Below are 17,778 nucleotides of genomic sequence, written 5' to 3'. Positions count from 1 at the left end.
AACAGCTTCTATTTACATGCAGTAACTTAAATGGATCAAGTCTCAGGCAAAAGAGTCCTGAAAGAAAGATCAATGGGACGTCAGTTAATGATGACTAGCTACATTCCTCTTCCATCAACCCGTGTGCCTCCATCTACAAACTTGTAATAACACAAACCTCTTCTATCAACCTTTGACACTGCAATCACAAACTAATCCCAACCTCCCACTGTCCTAACTACAGCTGTATTTATCCAAACCACTTGGGAATGGACGCCGTTCAGACCACTGAAATGTTCTGACAATCCAAACCAAAGATGATCGGCTGTGCTCCAAGACATGCTTCAAAGTCCATTTATGAATTGAAGTACGTTTTTTTTCTTTTGCACTGTAGCAATTTTTGCTCATAATTGCTATCCAAATGGAGTGACCATGTTCGTGCATCAAATATCAGGATGAACAAAGTTTTACCGCACCGCAGAGTCAACTGAGTGGGTTTGGGAAATTCCCATAATGCAGTGCATAACTGACAAAAAAACAAAAACGGAATAAGTGTCAACGAGAAAGGCAGTTCATCGGGTCACTGCTGATTTACCACATCAGAGACTCGGGGCTTTAGGATAACCAGGGCTATCGAGGGTGAGTGATGTGGGACAGGGTCAGAAAGAGAGCAGGAGACTTATGAACTGAAGTGAGAAAAGAATGAGTGGTTGTCCAGAAAATGTGGAGCTGGGGTCAAGGCCATGCAAGTAGACAGAGCTCCTGAAATACATGACTTGAAGCCACTTTGTTCATGTCAGGGCTTGGATGACAAATTAAGTCGGTGGGGATTGGGGATGGAAAAGAGAGGAAGGGAGGGGAGAAGTCAGAGACAAAATGAAGGTGGCTGTCCCCTAATGGTCTTTGTACTAGTCTATATCAGTGCTGAAGGGGGGTGTTAAAGGTCGAAGATCAGTGACAGATTTCATTGAGCCCATTGAGGCTAAAAAGAGGGAGGGGCTTTGTAGGCAATTACAGCTCTAAGGTCATGTTAGTTGGTATGTTTTTATGCAATGATCATCTAGTTGGAGATGAGAGACCAGCTGTGTTCATTGGAGCATGGGCTACTGGTGTGTGTTTGTATGAAACTGACCGATTCTCACATTAAACTGAGAAACCGGAGGGTGGGTGCTACACTTCTGCAATGGCGCCGTCAGTCGGGGCGGCATTATCAGCTGTAACCTGCAGAACGGCGGCCGTGAGCTCGCCAGTGGGGCACACTCACACGCAAATAGCTGTTTGATGCTTTATTAATGCTCTGAATATCATATAGAGCACCTTTAAACAGTCCAAACTTGACTAAAAACTTTAAATCAAGAACTGATCGAATCTGATCAAAGTTTTCTGAAACATTTTGGTCTGCATTAAAAAAAGAGTTGATGCCAACCATAGTGAAAGTTCTCAGAGGAAGAGAACCCATGAACACAACAACAAATCCCTAACAGCACTGCGCAACTTTTGGTGCAGAACACAACCACGGCCCTGTAACCCCCTGAAGTCCTGGTCAATAACCCTTCAATGCACTACTTCTGAAAGAAGACCCCTTAAATCATGACTCAAGCATAGCAGCAACAAACAACAACGCTGCGGTATACCACAGGATCTGCTCATGCATAGTATGCCGTGTGAAGTAAAAAAAAATAATGATTAAGTCTTAAGAAATCTCTCTAGGATTATCTTCTTCAGCAGATCTCTATGTGCTGTAAAGACATAAACATTGTAATTCCAGATAACGTTATTGCCCTAGAACGCAAATGTGAGCAAAGATGATGGATGAGACCGCTGACACTTTGCATGTGTGTGTCTGTCTCCTTGGCAACATCCAGTTTATTTATAGGGGAAAACACTGAGATCTTACCCAAAGGCCTTTAGTCCAGCAGTTTGTCAAACTGACAGACTGACATGTTATTGTAGCCATGGAGCCCACTCTGTAAGCAGTACTACAGCCATTTGACAATATATTATACGCCAATAGACAAGTAAGTTAATACTGTAGCCCATTAGTAGTTTTCACCTCATCTTGCTGATGACTTGTATAAACTTTCACACTCCATTAATTAAGTGGTAGCTATGCACACAATCTCACATACTAATGCGTAGGCACACATACATGAAATCAGAGGGCTCAATCTGGCTCTTTGCACAGAAATTAGTTATTTATAACGTAGTAAGTGTTGGAGAAGTTATATATCATGCTGTGCTTACAGAGGTGAACATTTTCTCCCATACTAGATGTGAAAAGAAACCCAAAATATCTCATAAATGCAGATTAAAGCCACAAATATAAGCGCAGTGACAGATTAAATAAACATGTATGTGGATCGACACACAAACGCACAATAATCCAGTACATGTACAAAGTGGGGGTGAGTATTCAAACAGTTATTTTCAGTAATGTTTGCATAGAATAGCAATGTCGCCTGGCCGGGGCACAGACTGTGGTGGCACATTTAAATACAAGAAAAGCTATTTTCTTCTCCTTGAGGTTTTCCTAACCTTCTTTTCCCCCTGTTGAGGTCTTTTTTTCATTTCCATCCTCCCTCTTTTTTTTTTGTCCCACCCTTTTCTCTTTGTGCTTACTGGGGCAGCAGGAGTGGGGCCTACAGAACTGCTGTGCTAAGCTTGAAGTCGCAGAGAACTGGCGTCAGGGAAAAATACAAGCTGCTGAGCTCTCATGCAAAGTGGACACACCAGGAGCTCAGCCCTGCGGTTTGTACTTTCTGGACTTTTATCTGCAAGACAAAACTATTTGCAGAGTGGTACGGATAATGCCTTCACCTGCATAGCAATGCGGGGGTATTTTAGAAGCCACATCAGTTCAGTAATAGCGCAGCCACATGTTTGTTTGATGCCAGAAATGTTTGAGCAGACACAAGGACTAATTTTCCAAGAAGGGAGGAATGAAATCGTAAAATGAGTTGTTTTACTAGCCACATTTTGCCAAACCTTGACACATGTTTTGTGCTTACCAACTGATGAAAACTAAATCATTTGAAAAGAACGCAGCTTATGAGAGCAGATATAAAGTTGGTCGTCCTACCTGTGGTTGTTGAGTGTAGGACCGGCCCCAGGACTGAGAGGTAACAGGTGCGTGGGGTACGATCCTCGCCGGGCCTCTTGCTTCCATGGTGGGAGACTCTGAGCTTTTTCCTCTGCGCTGCACTGGTTCCTCCACTTCTCTGGTGTTAGTGACCACACTGTTGATCCTACGCATGTACACCTGGGACAGGGAGCAACACAAAGAGCAACATTATTATGAGTGGGGGAAAGAAATTGTTTAAAATCGCAATAAGATTGTATCGTGACTTAAGGACCGTGATAATATTGTATCATGTGGCCTCTGGTGATTCCCACCTCTAAACATTATACAGCTATAAAGTAGTTGCTATCCTCCAATGTCCTTTGTGTAAAGACTCATTTGTCTCGTACATTTATTCATTAGCTCACCTCTGCAGGAGACGGCTTGGCTCCCTTCTGTGCATCAGCATTCCCACCAGCTCCTGTTCCGCTGTTCATCATTTCTTCTGTATCGAAGGTGGTCGCCCGGTAAGCCCTCCATGTTGTTGCAGCCTCCGTTTCGTCCTCCGACCCGCCATCGGTCATCGTCCTCGCGCCCCCTCTTCCCCGGCCTGTCTCCTCCACTGACGCGGCGCCCCTGTTCTTCCAGGTGCTCCTCACAGTCACATTCTTCATGTCTGGTACACTGTCTTCTTGGGAGTGCTGGCTTTGTCTTTGGTGTCTCCAGCTAGTGACCGTGGTGGTGCTACTGCTGCTGCTGCTTTCGAAGCCTGACTCCGTGTCGTTAAAGTCCGCGGAGGTGGTGTCCGACGACTGGAGGCTGAAGTTGCTGCGTTGGCAGCACAGGTGGCTGGCGGTGGTCTCCACTCTGGAAGTGTTGTGGTGTTTGGACCTTGATGAGGAATCGTTGTGGTCGTCCGGCCCGCAGTCCTGGTCCTGGCACGGCCGCAAGGTGATCTCACTTTTGGGAATGGAGATCTCATACGGGACGGAGATGCTGCCATGGTGCTCACTGCTCAGTCCTGGCAATGAGTAAAATCATATCAAATATTTTCTAAGCAAAACATTTCATTGATGCAACAAGCTGACAGTAAGAGTGACAAGGCAGTAATGCAGCGGCTTGACTCTATGGATGGCAATGTCAGTCTTTGTCTAATACTTTAGATTATGAACTAAAACCTGCTAAACTAATGTAATTTCCATCTAGGGCATCAACTAATGATCATTTTCATTATCAATTAATCTGCCGATCATTTCTCAATTAATCGTTTGGTCTATAAAATGTCAGAAAATGGTGAAAAATTTACATCCCAGTTTCTCTAAAGTCCAAAAGGATGTCTTTAAATGTCTTGTTTTGGCAGTCCAAAACCCCAAAATATTCACTTTAATATGATATAAAACAGAGAAAAGCAGGAAATTACCATATTTGAGATGCTGAAAAGAGCATTTTCTAGACTAGAATCAACAGAATACCTGTACTATTAAAAACATGACCGCCATCATTTACATAAAGCACCATGTGGATCTTACCTATGACGATGTTACTGGTGGAGGTGTGGCGTTCTTTGACCGGCACGGGTTCACTGGACACGCTGCTGCTGCGGCTGCTGGTTCTGGAAGAGCTCGGGTCATTGGGGTAAATGGTTATACTACTGGTCATTTTACTAGTGGTGGTCACCATAGGTTTGGTGGAGATTTTGGGTTTGCCGTTTGTAGACAAAGGTTCTGTAATCATCACTTCCTTCCTGTCGATCTCGACGATCGCAGGCTTGATGACAGCTTTTGAACTCCGCGCCTCACGTGGGCTGCACACTCGCTGGATCTCGATCCCCGATGCAGTGTGCGTGGGCGCCTGGTGGCCTCCCTCGGCTAACAGTGTTCTGTTGTGGAGCTCCTCGTCAAACGAGCTCCTGGAAGAAGAACCCTCTGAATGCGAGTCGTGGACGTGGGGGTATCTGGGATATCTGGAGGTTGGGGTCCTACTGCTTACAGTTGTAGGAGTCGTCGTCGTCGTCTCAGGTACAGGCTCTGGCTCAGAGGGCCTTGAACCAGTAGATTCGGTTTCGGAGGCAGACGAATGACCTTCTGACCCCTGGTCGTTGGGCAGCAGTGGAGTGACTTGGGATCTGAAGGCTTTGTACGCTCCATTGGCTTTGGACAAGGTGGAGGCGACGGACACGGAGACAGATTCCTCAACCTGGTCTGTTGATTCCTGATCTGAGGCAGACGCTGCGTCCTTCTCTAAACCAGAGATACTGTTGATGTTACTGGAAGTGTCAGGCACTACGTCAGAGTTGTTTGATTCACTATCACTACCAACGTACAATTTTGAAAACTTTTCTACTCTGCTCTTTTTACTCTCCCCATCCGTCTGTTTGTGAGCCGTCCTCAGCGGCTTCTGGTCGTTAGCTGCTGGAGGGTAGCGGCTAAGAACGGGCGCTTTCTTAGCGTCACTAGAGGACGCGTTTACAGAGCCGGGAGTGGCTCCTCTTGTCTTTTCCTCAGTTCCTCGTCTTGTGTCTCTTATTCCGTTATCAGATGAAATCGCAGTAGTTGGGGTTTTGGGTGTCCTTCTACTCTTGTGAGCAGGACTGAGAGCTCTCCTCACAGTTTTAGGAGAGCTCTCCTCTGAGTGGCTGGGATCTTTGCTCCTCAGCTTGGTCTCTTTCTTACGCTGAGGAGAGAGCTCCCTGTTCCTGTGTTTGGGGGAACTCGGCTCTGAGACGGCTGCAGCACTCCTATATTTGGGCTTCTCTTGTCTGAAGACCTTCACCATATTCTCTTCATTATCAGCTTTGCCATTTTCAAGGACCTTAGCAGGGCTGTTTGGGCAAATGTTAGCGCTCCCATTGCCGTGTTTATCCACATTACTGGTTCCATTTCTTCCGATTCCTCCTTTCCCGCACAGCTGCGTCCTGAGCTGCTCCACCTGCTCGTTCAGTTGGCGAGCCCGGTTTCGTTCCATCTGGAACTTCTCGTGAAGTTCGCCGTTTTTGGACTCCGAGTTCTTCAGATCCTCCTCCACTATCTCCAGCTGCTTAAGGCGGTTCTTCAGCCTCTCTACTTCCTGCGTCAGCTCCTTTACTTTGTTGTCCTCGTCCTCAAGAGGACCGCTGTTCTTCTCATTCTCAGATTTGTTCACGAGGCCGATGTTGTCGTCGGCCAACTTCAAGTACTCGAGGCTCTTCTTGCGTCCAGCCAGTTTACTCGTGAGGAGCCCCGTGGATGAAAGCTCATCTTCAATTCGTGACCTCATGAAATCTGCGCGACCAGGGTCCGCCGACAAGCCGAGGCGATTCTTCTGGTGCTCCAATTTTTCTGTCAGCTTTAGAATGACCTTCTCGTCCTCCCGCTGTTTCTCTAGTAGCCTCTTGCGCTCACTCATAAAGGTCTGAGTGAACCCTTTGAGTTTTTCAAGCTCCATAGCTAACGCCTGCTCTGCTCGGTCCAGCTTCGTTTCAGACCCCTCCACCTCCTTCAAACGTGCTTTGAGGGCCTCCAGCTCAGACGAGAGCTTCTTGGTCAAGTTCTTTTCCTCATTGAGGCTCAAGCAGAGCTGGCTGCAGTCAGACTTGCTTTTCCCAAAGGCTTCTTCCAGTTTTTCCAGTTCTGCCATCCTCCGTTGTAGACGTTCGATTTCAGCCTTCAGCTCCTGCGTCAGGCTTTCCTCCTCTTCCAGTTTCTCTCTGACTGTGCGGCAGAGATCTTCAGCTTTGCGTACCTCCTCATCCTTACCCTGGATCTTAAGGAGACGTTTCCTCAGGTCCTCCACGTCTCCGAGCAGGGATGAGTTGCTGCCTTCTCCCTGGATGACTTTGTCCTGTAGAGAAGAGTGTTCAAACATTCATTAATCTATTTATTCGGTGTATTTCTATTCCACCTCTCATTGCCTCTGATATGCACACAAAAACTCAAGTCTACCAGTACTGACCTGCAGGTCAAGTAGTTCATCCTCAGACTTCTGCAGCTTGTTGGTTGCTTCTTCCAGTTCATCCAGTCTTCGACCGAGACTCTGCAGCTTGTGCCGCAGATGGCGATGTGTCATGTCTTTATGGTCAGACATGGCTACAAAATGATTTCTGTTATTCTGTTGGGTTTGTTTTGTTGTTCAGATTATTTGATGACAATGTTTTGGGAGGTCCACATTTGTGTGGTAGTGTTATCAAGTCCTTTAGGCTCTTGGGGGAATTGCTCTTTTATCTCTCGGCGGTCTGTCTGTCACTGTCGCTTTAAGACTTTGAAGTTCCCTCGGAGTGGCGTTTAGCAGACGAATCTGTCATCTGTAGGAGGGAGAGAGGAAATAACACTTAGTCATCCTTGATTTGTCAATGACAGTCATTTGCATTCTCAAAAAGTAGCTCGGTAAGTGAGGATAAGGAATGCACACCAGAGAGTCAGCACACTGTATGATTTTACACCTCTGTCTAAATGCTTTGACACACACAATCAGACGAGACTAAAAGATGCCAAACACCAACGCATGTAGACCTTTCCTGTTCATCAAATGTCTTGTTTTGTCCAAGACTCAAAGATATTCAGTTAAATGTCATAGAGGAGTAAAGAAACCAGAAAATATTCACATTTAAGAAGCTGGAATCAGAGAATTTTAAATTTATTTCCCTTAAAAAAATAAATACTCAAACCAATTAATCGATTATCAACATAGTTGCTGTTCAATTTAATAGTTGACAACTAATCGATTAATCGTTGCAGCTCTAAATGCATGTACAATAAAAACTCACACACAATTTGACAAATACAGAAACAAATATTGCTCTGGCTTCATTTTATAACAATTACAAATATGACAAAGAATTAGTTTCTCAATTACCATGAAGTTAGTTGACATCCTTTCATTCATAAAAATAAACATTACATTATGTGGCAAAGGTAACATTCATCATTATGACAATCAAGTGTGCATTAAGTGGACATAATACACACACTGCACTGAGCCACCATGTATTTCACCTTCATTGTCCTCTGAAGGAGATGGGGGTGGCACTGCTTACATGTGTGTGTGAGTATGGGGGTTTCAACATGCCTGCACACACAAACAAACAAACAAACACACACACACACACACACACACACTTTGTCACCTCCCTGCTGTTGTATCCAACATCGATTTACGCTTGCCTGCCTGCTTCCGCTGACAGCAGCATATCTCAATAACACCGCCTCCTTCACATACCCCCGTCTGCACACATACATACACAGCAGTCACCGTAGCAACCACGACATCACAGGCCCCGTCACAACACTACAACATTCATGGTCACATGGAACGGATGTGCCGATAAAAGAAAAGTGGTTCAGTCTGCGACAGAGAGACTATCAGGTAGAAATTAATAAGCTCGGATACAAGAGCAGACATTGAAGAAATCCCATAATGAGAAATAGTAGTCCTTTGCCTTGTTATATAAATATATATATACAGCCATTACAGTGTGGTAATACCCATCTGTGGGCCCAGCATGCAGCATATGTGATGAGACAAAGATTATTAGCACACCGCAGTATGTCTCCATAAATCTAACAGCTTTTGTCTCATGCATGATTCAGGTAGTGTGCTTTCCTAAATCCTATTACTCCCCTTCCCCCCCCGTCATTCTGGCGAGCTTCCCCCACTGACCGCGAGGGAAAATCGACCTGAGGGTAGGACATAACATCTGCACACATCATCACTTATCGACCCCCCCTGACAACCGTCTCCATGTCTCCTCTCTCCCCTCGTCTACAGTACCATGTTCAAAGCAGAAGCTACAAACCACGACATATAAAGACTACTGTAGTTTTTCCTTTACATTAAATAGCTTTTACTGCTGTAAAAACATCAACCAATGCAGTAAATTCACTCCATCGTTTTATCTATGTGCTTACATGGTATACAACAAGGTAGGCTAACTTACCATTATGGTTATGTATGGTTTGTTTCAAATATTTTCTTTCGTTTCATTTGGTGTAAAAAAGCCCAAACCGCTCTCCCCACAATTCATTAAATGTCTTGTTGAACATAAACCGTGGCAATAAGCTTTGAACGTCAATATGGCAACGATTACTTTAAGAAAAAGCACAATGTGAACTCAAAGCGCTTAGCTGCAGCGTTTTAATTATTCTTTACTTTCATGAGGTCTAGTGGTTTGGTAATCTTCTCAGTAGACTTTCAAGGAACTACTGCAAAGGACCGAAGAGGGAGCAGTGGAAAAGACAAATGGAGGAAAAATGTTGGAGAGAAAACTGCTAGCCTAGCTGTCCACTTGATTGCCAAAACACCTTAGTCAATAAAGTCATTCTGGGTTGCATAGCTTTGCCCAGCTGTGGCTTGTTAAGTGAGCTGTAGACCAATTTTTCTCTGTTGTCTCGAGGTGGTCGCTGTGATCCAAACCTGTCCTGACTGATCCTGTTCCAGCGAAGTAAAAATACTATGAAAAAATTCCCATGTATCCATTAAAAGCAGCGCAGTGCCTCGCTGGCACAAAGAGATTTACATAGCTACAGTTCAATTCTTCATGACAGCTCTTCACACAGCACTATGCAGCTCAGGGAAAAAATGTAACCACTGTAAAGGTTAAGAGAATAACTTTTAAATAATGTGCCTCGGGAGAAAAGGGTGGTTCTAGATGGTGGACCTACTGTCCTGACCCAGTCTTCATTATTTTGCCGTTAACAGATTTCTGATTATCTTGTGGTTTTGGGCCCCTACATGATTTCAGCCCTGGTTGAGCCTCGTCCTGGTTAATAATGGTGTGTCACTAGGTCCAGCTACTCCTGTCTTGGCAGGCTGCCTACCTCTCCTTTCATTCTCCCTTTATTTATTTGCCAGCTCTCTACCTCCCTCCCTCATCTCTCCCCTCCATCTCTCTCCGACACGCACACCAGCGCGGCCAAGTGGGCGCTTTAAAGGGGCGGCGGTGCGTGCAAAGCGACTCTGGCAAGGGCCCGCCTCAGCCAATACCAATCAACATACCTGATTCACTTATCGCAGGGGCTGGGGCCCTCATTAGCTACATACGGGACAAGACAGGAGGGGATAAGATGGGTGGTGGGTGAGATGAAGGAATGAGAAGATGCAGGGCAGTAGAGAGATTAGGAGCTGAAGAAATGATGGAGTGTGAGGCATCAGTATTCAGTCTTAGACCACGACTTTCTTCCATTTAGTGCCATGACCTACATAGATAAGTGTTCATGAACACTCAGGTGTGAAGCTGTTTGGCCAAGATCAGGTTTGAAAACGGGGAGAAGGGAGGGAGGGAAGTGAGGCGGGAGGGGAGTCGCTGACGTATTCTGCTCAAATTAAACAGTTTCATTCCCCTGTTCTGTGCGTTGTTTGACAATTACGGAAAAACCTGGAGGGGGTAGGAGCTGCGAGGCAGGGGAACTGACCCCTTTTACGCAGACACATTCCTAATGACGAACTAACCGGGGCACTGCCAGTCCCTCGCTCTGTCTTGTCTGCTCTTAACCAGGCCACCGACAGACTCTCCCAAGCCCTCTCTTTGCAGAAGCCCATTCCTAACCAGGGCATCGTCTGGGTTTCATGGCCAAGGCCCGGGCAGCATATAAAATGTTTTCTAAGATTTAGCTTTAGTCTGCTCTGAGCATCAAATGGATCAGGACAATGTCAGTGAACACATTCCTGCGTTCGTCTTTGCCACGTAAGGTGATACAGCATCTGTAGCTATACTCAACCCCATATAAACTAAAGAGAACTCTTTAAACAGCTTAAACCTGAGTGCTCAGTCCAACACTGTATGACTGGCTGCTTCCACTTTCTGATATCTGGACAGGAAGTTCCCTACTTGACCTTTGGCACTCCCACTGTCGTTACGAGAAGCAGGACGCTGTCAACGTTTATCGGCAGCGAGAGTGTAGATGTGAGAATGTAAGAGCTTCTGCAAAGTTGATACGTGTGTCACCTTCAGGGAGTGTTACAGCTGGAGTTTAAGGTTTTTCACATTTTAAATGTATGGGTTTTGTTAACTGGAGCATGTTTTCTGGGATACTGGAAAAAGTACAAACACAGGCTAACCACATCTATAAAAAAAACTGAAGCTGTAACACTCATTCCCTGCAGGTGCAACTGTTAAAAATTCTTTGCCTGTTATGGGAGCAACATCAACATGCCGACATCTGCAGGTCTAAACTGGTTCCGCTATTGCTTTCCTTTGCTGTGGGTGGCATAGGTTGGCACCATAGACTGTATATAAAGATGGACAACATGACAGCTCCCCAAAAGGGTCATGGCTAGAAGGTAACACAGAAATAGCGAAACTATCACGAGATGGTTAAGGTTAGGATACGTCATCGGGCAGCGAGTCTCACCAGAGTTTTTGCAAATTTCTGCAATTTGCGGGTTACCTTCTTGACATGACCCCTCAAAAGTGAAGCCAAGACATCTCAGTCGCCCCCTGGTGGCTGGCTGCTGTATAGGTCATAAATCCCGCCCCCTCCATGTTAGCGGATGGGACATAAGCCAAACTAAAAAGTCAAAGTACATGTCAAATACATTTTTCATGTCATTTTAGGTAGTTCTTATCACGCTGATGTATGTTTTAAACCTATTACACGTTCCATAACCGTAACGAGTCTGTGTAATAGAACATGTCAATTTGATCATAAATGTAGTTATAGAGATATTATGGTTAGTTGTTGTGTTTTCCTAGCCAAATAACGTAGCAGCTAGGTGGCTCACGGTAAAAAGCTGTGGCCGTGCTCGGCTCGTGATTGGCGGATGTGTGGGCGGGACCTCAATACCACGACTCTAGCCCTCCAATCACTACTGCGCAGACTCTGGCTCCAAATGACGTCAAAATCTCAAGATGGCAGCTCCTGTATACGGGACAATTTGGCTTCACTTTTGTACAGTGGGAAAAGTGGAGACACGTCATCCGTCTATATATACAGTCTATGGTTGGCACGTGTAAAAACTGGTCACACAAAGACTGAACAGAAAATCTCTGGCCTGCTAAAAGTGAATTAGGGAGTTTGTGAGGGTCCGTGAGTGAGTTACACGCCGGTGTTTCACATGTACAAAGAGAAAATGAGATTTGACGCGTATGGACAGACAGATAAAGATGTAATGGGAGAGCTAGACAGTGATGGATGCAAGAGGAGGGGAAAGAAACAGAAAAGCTTAATTTTGTCTTGGATCAACAATCCCAAACGGACCTGGAAGTCAAACTTTGTTGAGGAGGTTCATCCACTCCGCTTGCTCTCGCTCTCTCTCTCAAACACACACAAACACACACACACCAAGGTTACAATCATACACCATATCATTAGGGCTTTAGCCACTCTCTTCCTGCCTGCCTGCTGCCTTCAGTACATTCTGTTCCCTCCATGAAAGAGAGAAGGAAGGAAAGAAAAGGAAAAAAAATCCCCTCTCTCTCTCTTGCACTTGACGTTGGAACTTAAGGTTTGAAGCTCTTCTGCCTCATAAACAGTAGTTAATAAAGGGCCCCAGTCCAATCAAAATGCCTCAACCACATCTTCATGTAGGGGGTTATTGCCAGTTTGCATACGTGAATGTGTGACAAATACTTTGTGTGTGTGTGTGTGTGTGGAGGGACGACTGCAGTGGATGGATGCTGGCGCAGCGCTGGAAGCCACAAGATGGTGGAGACCTGATGCTTGGCCTGCATTTTCCCCTTTTTCCAAGAAAGAGAAAACCGGCATCCCATAATGTTCGGTTTGTCGTTTCCTGTACTGTCATGTTCCCTTTTTTCTCTGTTTTTTTTTCACCCCTTTCAGTTTTGCCCCACTTCTGGAAAAATGTTAAAAAAGAAAGAAAGGCAGTGTTGCATTTCAGCAGAAAAATGGATGAGGAACTAAGGTCATGTAGCGTATCCATTGGAACAAGCTGAAATGGGATGGGAATACCCACTCTCCTTAGATTTTTCCTTAAGATCCTGTACGAAATGAGCACTTACAGTATAAGTATTGAAATGTGGTGAAATAGTGGGTAAACACAACGTTGTCACTGGTAGAAAAAATAGATTTGTTTATGGGAGAGGACATGGAAGTTAACCACAATACCACTATAACGGCAAAGCAGATGCTCTCTGTTTGTCGTCATCACTCAATGTTAAGATATTCCTCAGTGACATTATTTCCTTTTTTTTCTCTTCCACCAGTTATACCTCCCCTTTAAAAATAGAAAGCTAAATAAAAATTGAGTTGATAGATCACAGTTTTGCTCCATTTACTCTTGAGGGTCTTTCCTCCGAGGCCTGGCTGCCAATGACTGGGAATGCTCAGCATGGACACTTAGCTTCATTTCAGTTTGGATTTCCTGTCATTTGTTAACTGTCTAAACTCATTTTACAATTTAAGAGAAACAGTGGCTCTTTATGGTTTTGAAGGCAGGGTGTCACAAAGCCAAAATAACAGAGAGAAAGAAGGGGGGAAAAAAGGAAAGGAAGTTGATGTCTGGATTGGCCAGACACATACTTGCCAATCTTCAGACGTCAACAATAGGGAGGATTTCAAAACGAAAGCAGGGAGTCTGGGGGCTTTTTGTCGCGTCGAGCAAAGCTGACTTTTGGTGCTGCGGAAACAAAATTTGGTGTAGCCCTATTGTCGTCTGGGTGGAAACGGTATGGCTTATACACGCTTTACAGTGCCAGAAACAGGTTGAGATAAAGAAAAGGAAAAAAAGGCGTGAAAATTTGCCATAAATCAGAAGAAATACAGAAGAATTGTGACCATAGTAGGAAACCTGGAGAGGGCGAAGAAAAACGTGGGAAAATTGGGAGCGCTGGCAAGTATGGCCAGACATCAGCAGCCGATTATCAAGAGTATGTGAAAATAACTATTCTTTGTGAAATTGTGAAGGACATTTTTCACAGTTTTCTGATGCTTTAAAGACAACTAATCAATCAATCAAGAAAATAATTACCAGGTTAGTTGACAATGTAAGTTACAAAGAAGGTGAATAATGTGCACAACCAACCCCAGTTTGTTACAGGTGCAGGATAAAAAAAAACTTTTTATTGATGCAATAAAGCACACACGCATACACAGAGTCGTGAAAGGTTGTAATAATAAATACTTTAAGATTGTAAATCTTACTTACAACGCACTATTCTTCTGTATACCAAAAAAAGAAAGTGAAATAAGGTCAAACTTGACACTCCAGTGAGGTCAAAGGTGAAGCTTAGGGTGAAGGCTGTACTTATCACAAACATTTATGTGAACAATCATAGTCAGTTTCAGTTTGAAAGCGTGGCTGTAAAGTAACAGTCCTGTCTCCGATCTTAGCCCAGTAACCCAGAGCCTTTTCTAGGTCTCTCCTCCCCTCCCATCCAGAGTCTTGTTGCTGGGGCTTAAAACCAGCACCCTGCTTATGATAAGAAGATGAGAGAGGGAAATATGGGGATGGGGGATAAGAAATGCCAGAGAAAGCTGGAAGACACAGTAAGACATAACGGAGAGAAAAGGGAGAAAGTGATGTTTCTACACATGCACTACATTTTTGGCTTCTCTGTTTATGACCTAATTGCGGATGTAACTTTGAAGAATCAAACTGAAAGCCCTCAGAGCTTCTCAGCTCCTGATCTTTGGTGGCATAACAGTAAATTAGAGCATGTTGTTGATCAGACATCAGCACTACACACAGGATTACATGCAACATTAACTACTGCGACCAAGAAACAGAGCAGGGGGGAGGATATTAGATGCTCTATTTAAAATACTAGTCAGTCAGTAGCTAGCTGTACTGTAGGCCTCAGGCAGATCTGCAGCCGAGGAGATCTGGAGCAACTTTTAAAGATAATCAGTTGTGATAGAAACACAGAATATCACACACCATGATGGATGCTCACCAAAACGGGTCAAAGTCGCTACACTTCAACGCTACTTCTAGCATCCCTCTAGGATCTCTGTTACACGCACATCTTTGGACATCTGTTGGATCATCATCTCTGTATAAAACTGCACATATTCTCTATACATTATACTGTGTGAACTTTTGCACATCCCTACACTCTTAACTAAAAAAATATATATTGTGCATATTTTTAATGCTATTTTTTTAAATATTTTTTGACTGTTTACAATACTTGATTTTATATTTTCTTTACTCTTACTGTGTTTATTGTTATACAACAAACACCAAGGCAAATGCCTTGTATGTGCAAACCTACTTGTAAATAAAGGTGTTTCTGAATCTGATCCTAAACAATCTGCCAAAACGGCACAAAAAACAGTCACATCATTGATAGTGTATAAAGTTATTGGCATGACAGGTGATAGATTAAAAGGTCTTCATGAGTCCACTCTGTTCCTTTTAACCAAGACCTGATCCAGTCTAAATTATAGTCAGTCTAGGGCTGTCACACTATTAGATTTTCACTACACTATTAACATGGCCAAAATAATTCACCATAACTTTGTTGTCAGGCATTGATACGCCTTTTTGTGCTGAATATTCACAATTGAGATGCTAAAAGTAGGGATTTGTTTTGAGGGAATTTCTACTAGAAAATTGACTTTAAAAATAAATATTTGTTTTAAATAGTTGCAGATTATTTTCCTGTCAACCGACTGATTAATTGACTAATCTTTTCAGCTCCATTGTCAATATGTGTAATACTCAAGTGGATCCAGCCGCACTCGCAATCAGCTCTTTGCAGTTGAAAAATGTGCTCCAAAATAGTTAGTCACTCGTAATATACAAACTTAGCCCAATCATTTCTGAATATATGTGAGGCTCACTTGCATAAGTGCTTCAAACAAACACAAGTTTGGCAATACTTATTGATGTAAACACACAGATTTATGTCCCGTGTGACTTGCCGTCATGTTTCCACGAAATATTTCCCAACTTTACCCCAGCAGCATGCCCTCAGCCCGCTGACCTCTGTGTTCGGGGTCAGAGGTCACTGACACTGTAAACATGAAAAACACTCCTCACAAGACACTGGGGCAAACGGGAGTGAGGCCCTGATTAGGAGAGCAGATTGTGTTGTTTTGTGCTGCAGCTAAGCCAAACCGAATCAGTCCAACTAGAATGTGGGGAACGAGAATGAGAGTTTAGTTGCTAAATAGTGTGGGGTTTTTTTTTTTCGGTTAACAAAAGACACATGGATACTTCAAATATGGGAGAGACAATAAAATGCTAATAAAAATCTCCTCTAACAAACGAGTTACTGAAGGATTGCACATTCAGACTGTAACATGAGTGAAATAAATGAACTTAATCAGTATAAATCATGTGTCCATAAAAGCCATGTGCATAAAAAAACCAGAATAATTCAAGAATTGTAAAAATAAATTTGGAATTTAATAATGTCAGTAAACTCTTTTGACCTCTGCATGGGTTTGTGTGTGTTATGTGTGCGTGATTAGCTATCTTGTGGACTGAAACCACGGGAAGTCCCAGTTGTGAAGTGAGAGACAGGAAGACTCCAGTAGGAGACGTAACTGTCCGACCACACTGTAACATTAATACGAGCTGTGATTAGATCGGCTGATCAGAGAGGAGAGTGAGAGAGAAAAAGAAACAGAGGCCCTGTCAGCATCTCAAAGACGGTATCTCTGCTTCTGCTGCATCGATTTTGATGCTTTTTTTTCCAAACTGTCGAAACGACGGCAAAAACAATAAAAATCTCCAGAACAGCTACGAAATTGTCTTTGTGGTGAGCTTGTTTTGTTAACAAAAGAGCATCATTTTGAATAATCCAACAACTGAAAAGAAACTCTTTGACCTCCCATTAACAGCGTTTTTTTTAAAGCTGTGCTCAACAGCTGTTCAAGCGCTTTCAGGTGTCAGCACAGACGACGTCAGCAAAAACTTTATATGACTGAATGTACGCTCTCACACACACACACACACGTGCAACAATGAACTGCTCGGGAAGGAATGTGTGTCGTTGTTTAACACCGATAAGAGAACACGAAAACGTCACGACATGATGACACTTGTCAGACACAACACTGGCTAACTAACAGTCTGCGTGTGTCTGTGTGAACAAGTATGAGTAATGAGGGGAAAGAATGAGGCGAGGCAGACAGACAAAAGTTAAGAGAGAGTTAAAGAGTGATAAGAACATAAAGAGACAGACTTACATACTATTTGTTTGTCTCTTTGTTTGACAGCTAGCACAATGTCTCAAAAACTAGAGGTCGACCGGGGTCTTTAACAGTTGTCTACATTATAGGTACCTCGACAATTACTTCAAGAAGCTAGAAGACGTTCACAATACCAGAGCTAGGGTAGCCAACCTGAATCTTTTTAGATTCAAAACTATTATGGGTGAGGTGTCTTATCTATTCTGGTCCAACAGAGTGGAATAAACTTACTCTCTCAATCAAGGAGGTGCAGAACCCTCAAGCCTTTAAGAATAAGGTCAAACAGAGGCTGCTAGATAACCTCTCCAAATAAAGACATGGTTGCTTTAATTCATTGAAATCAGGTAGGAAAAAAAGGAAAACAAATGTATGCTATTAATTTGTTTCATTGGCATATTTATCTGGAAGTGGATTGTTATGCTGGGATGTGGCTTGTGAGATGTGGTCGTGTGTTTCCCACCTTGGACGTTGTAAGGCTGTCTCAATCTTGTTGTGGCGAGGGCGAACTGATGGAACAACAGGGACCACGACGGAAGTAAGTCCTGGACTTTGTTAAATTATCCCTGACAATATCTCATACGCTTGTATGTTTTTTACTGCTTTACTTGGATTCTTGTCAAATAAACTAAACTATCAGGAGCTCATCGCATGCACGCAAATATTTTCAGC

The 17,778-nt window shown here is 43.7% G+C and overlaps 1 protein-coding gene across 1 annotated transcript in view; it reads right to left on the bottom strand.

Moving 5' to 3' along the window:
- Positions 1 to 17,778, bottom strand: part of luzp1 (leucine zipper protein 1) — a 53,571-nt gene that overhangs the window by 11,511 nt on the left and 24,282 nt on the right. The window contains exons 3-6 of the mRNA XM_074659840.1: positions 6,968 to 7,316; positions 4,567 to 6,856; positions 3,466 to 4,058; positions 3,059 to 3,238 (exon numbers count right to left, since the gene is read on the bottom strand). Coding sequence (XP_074515941.1) covers positions 3,059 to 3,238; positions 3,466 to 4,058; positions 4,567 to 6,856; positions 6,968 to 7,099 — 3,195 coding nt within the window. The 5' untranslated portion in view covers positions 7,100 to 7,316. The remainder of the gene's footprint in view (positions 1 to 3,058; positions 3,239 to 3,465; positions 4,059 to 4,566; positions 6,857 to 6,967; positions 7,317 to 17,778) is intronic.

This window comes from Sebastes fasciatus, chromosome 15 (assembly GCF_043250625.1).
Source record: "Sebastes fasciatus isolate fSebFas1 chromosome 15, fSebFas1.pri, whole genome shotgun sequence".
NCBI lineage: Eukaryota > Metazoa > Chordata > Actinopteri > Perciformes > Sebastidae > Sebastes > Sebastes fasciatus.
This window is presented reverse-complemented; position numbering and strand designations above follow the sequence as displayed.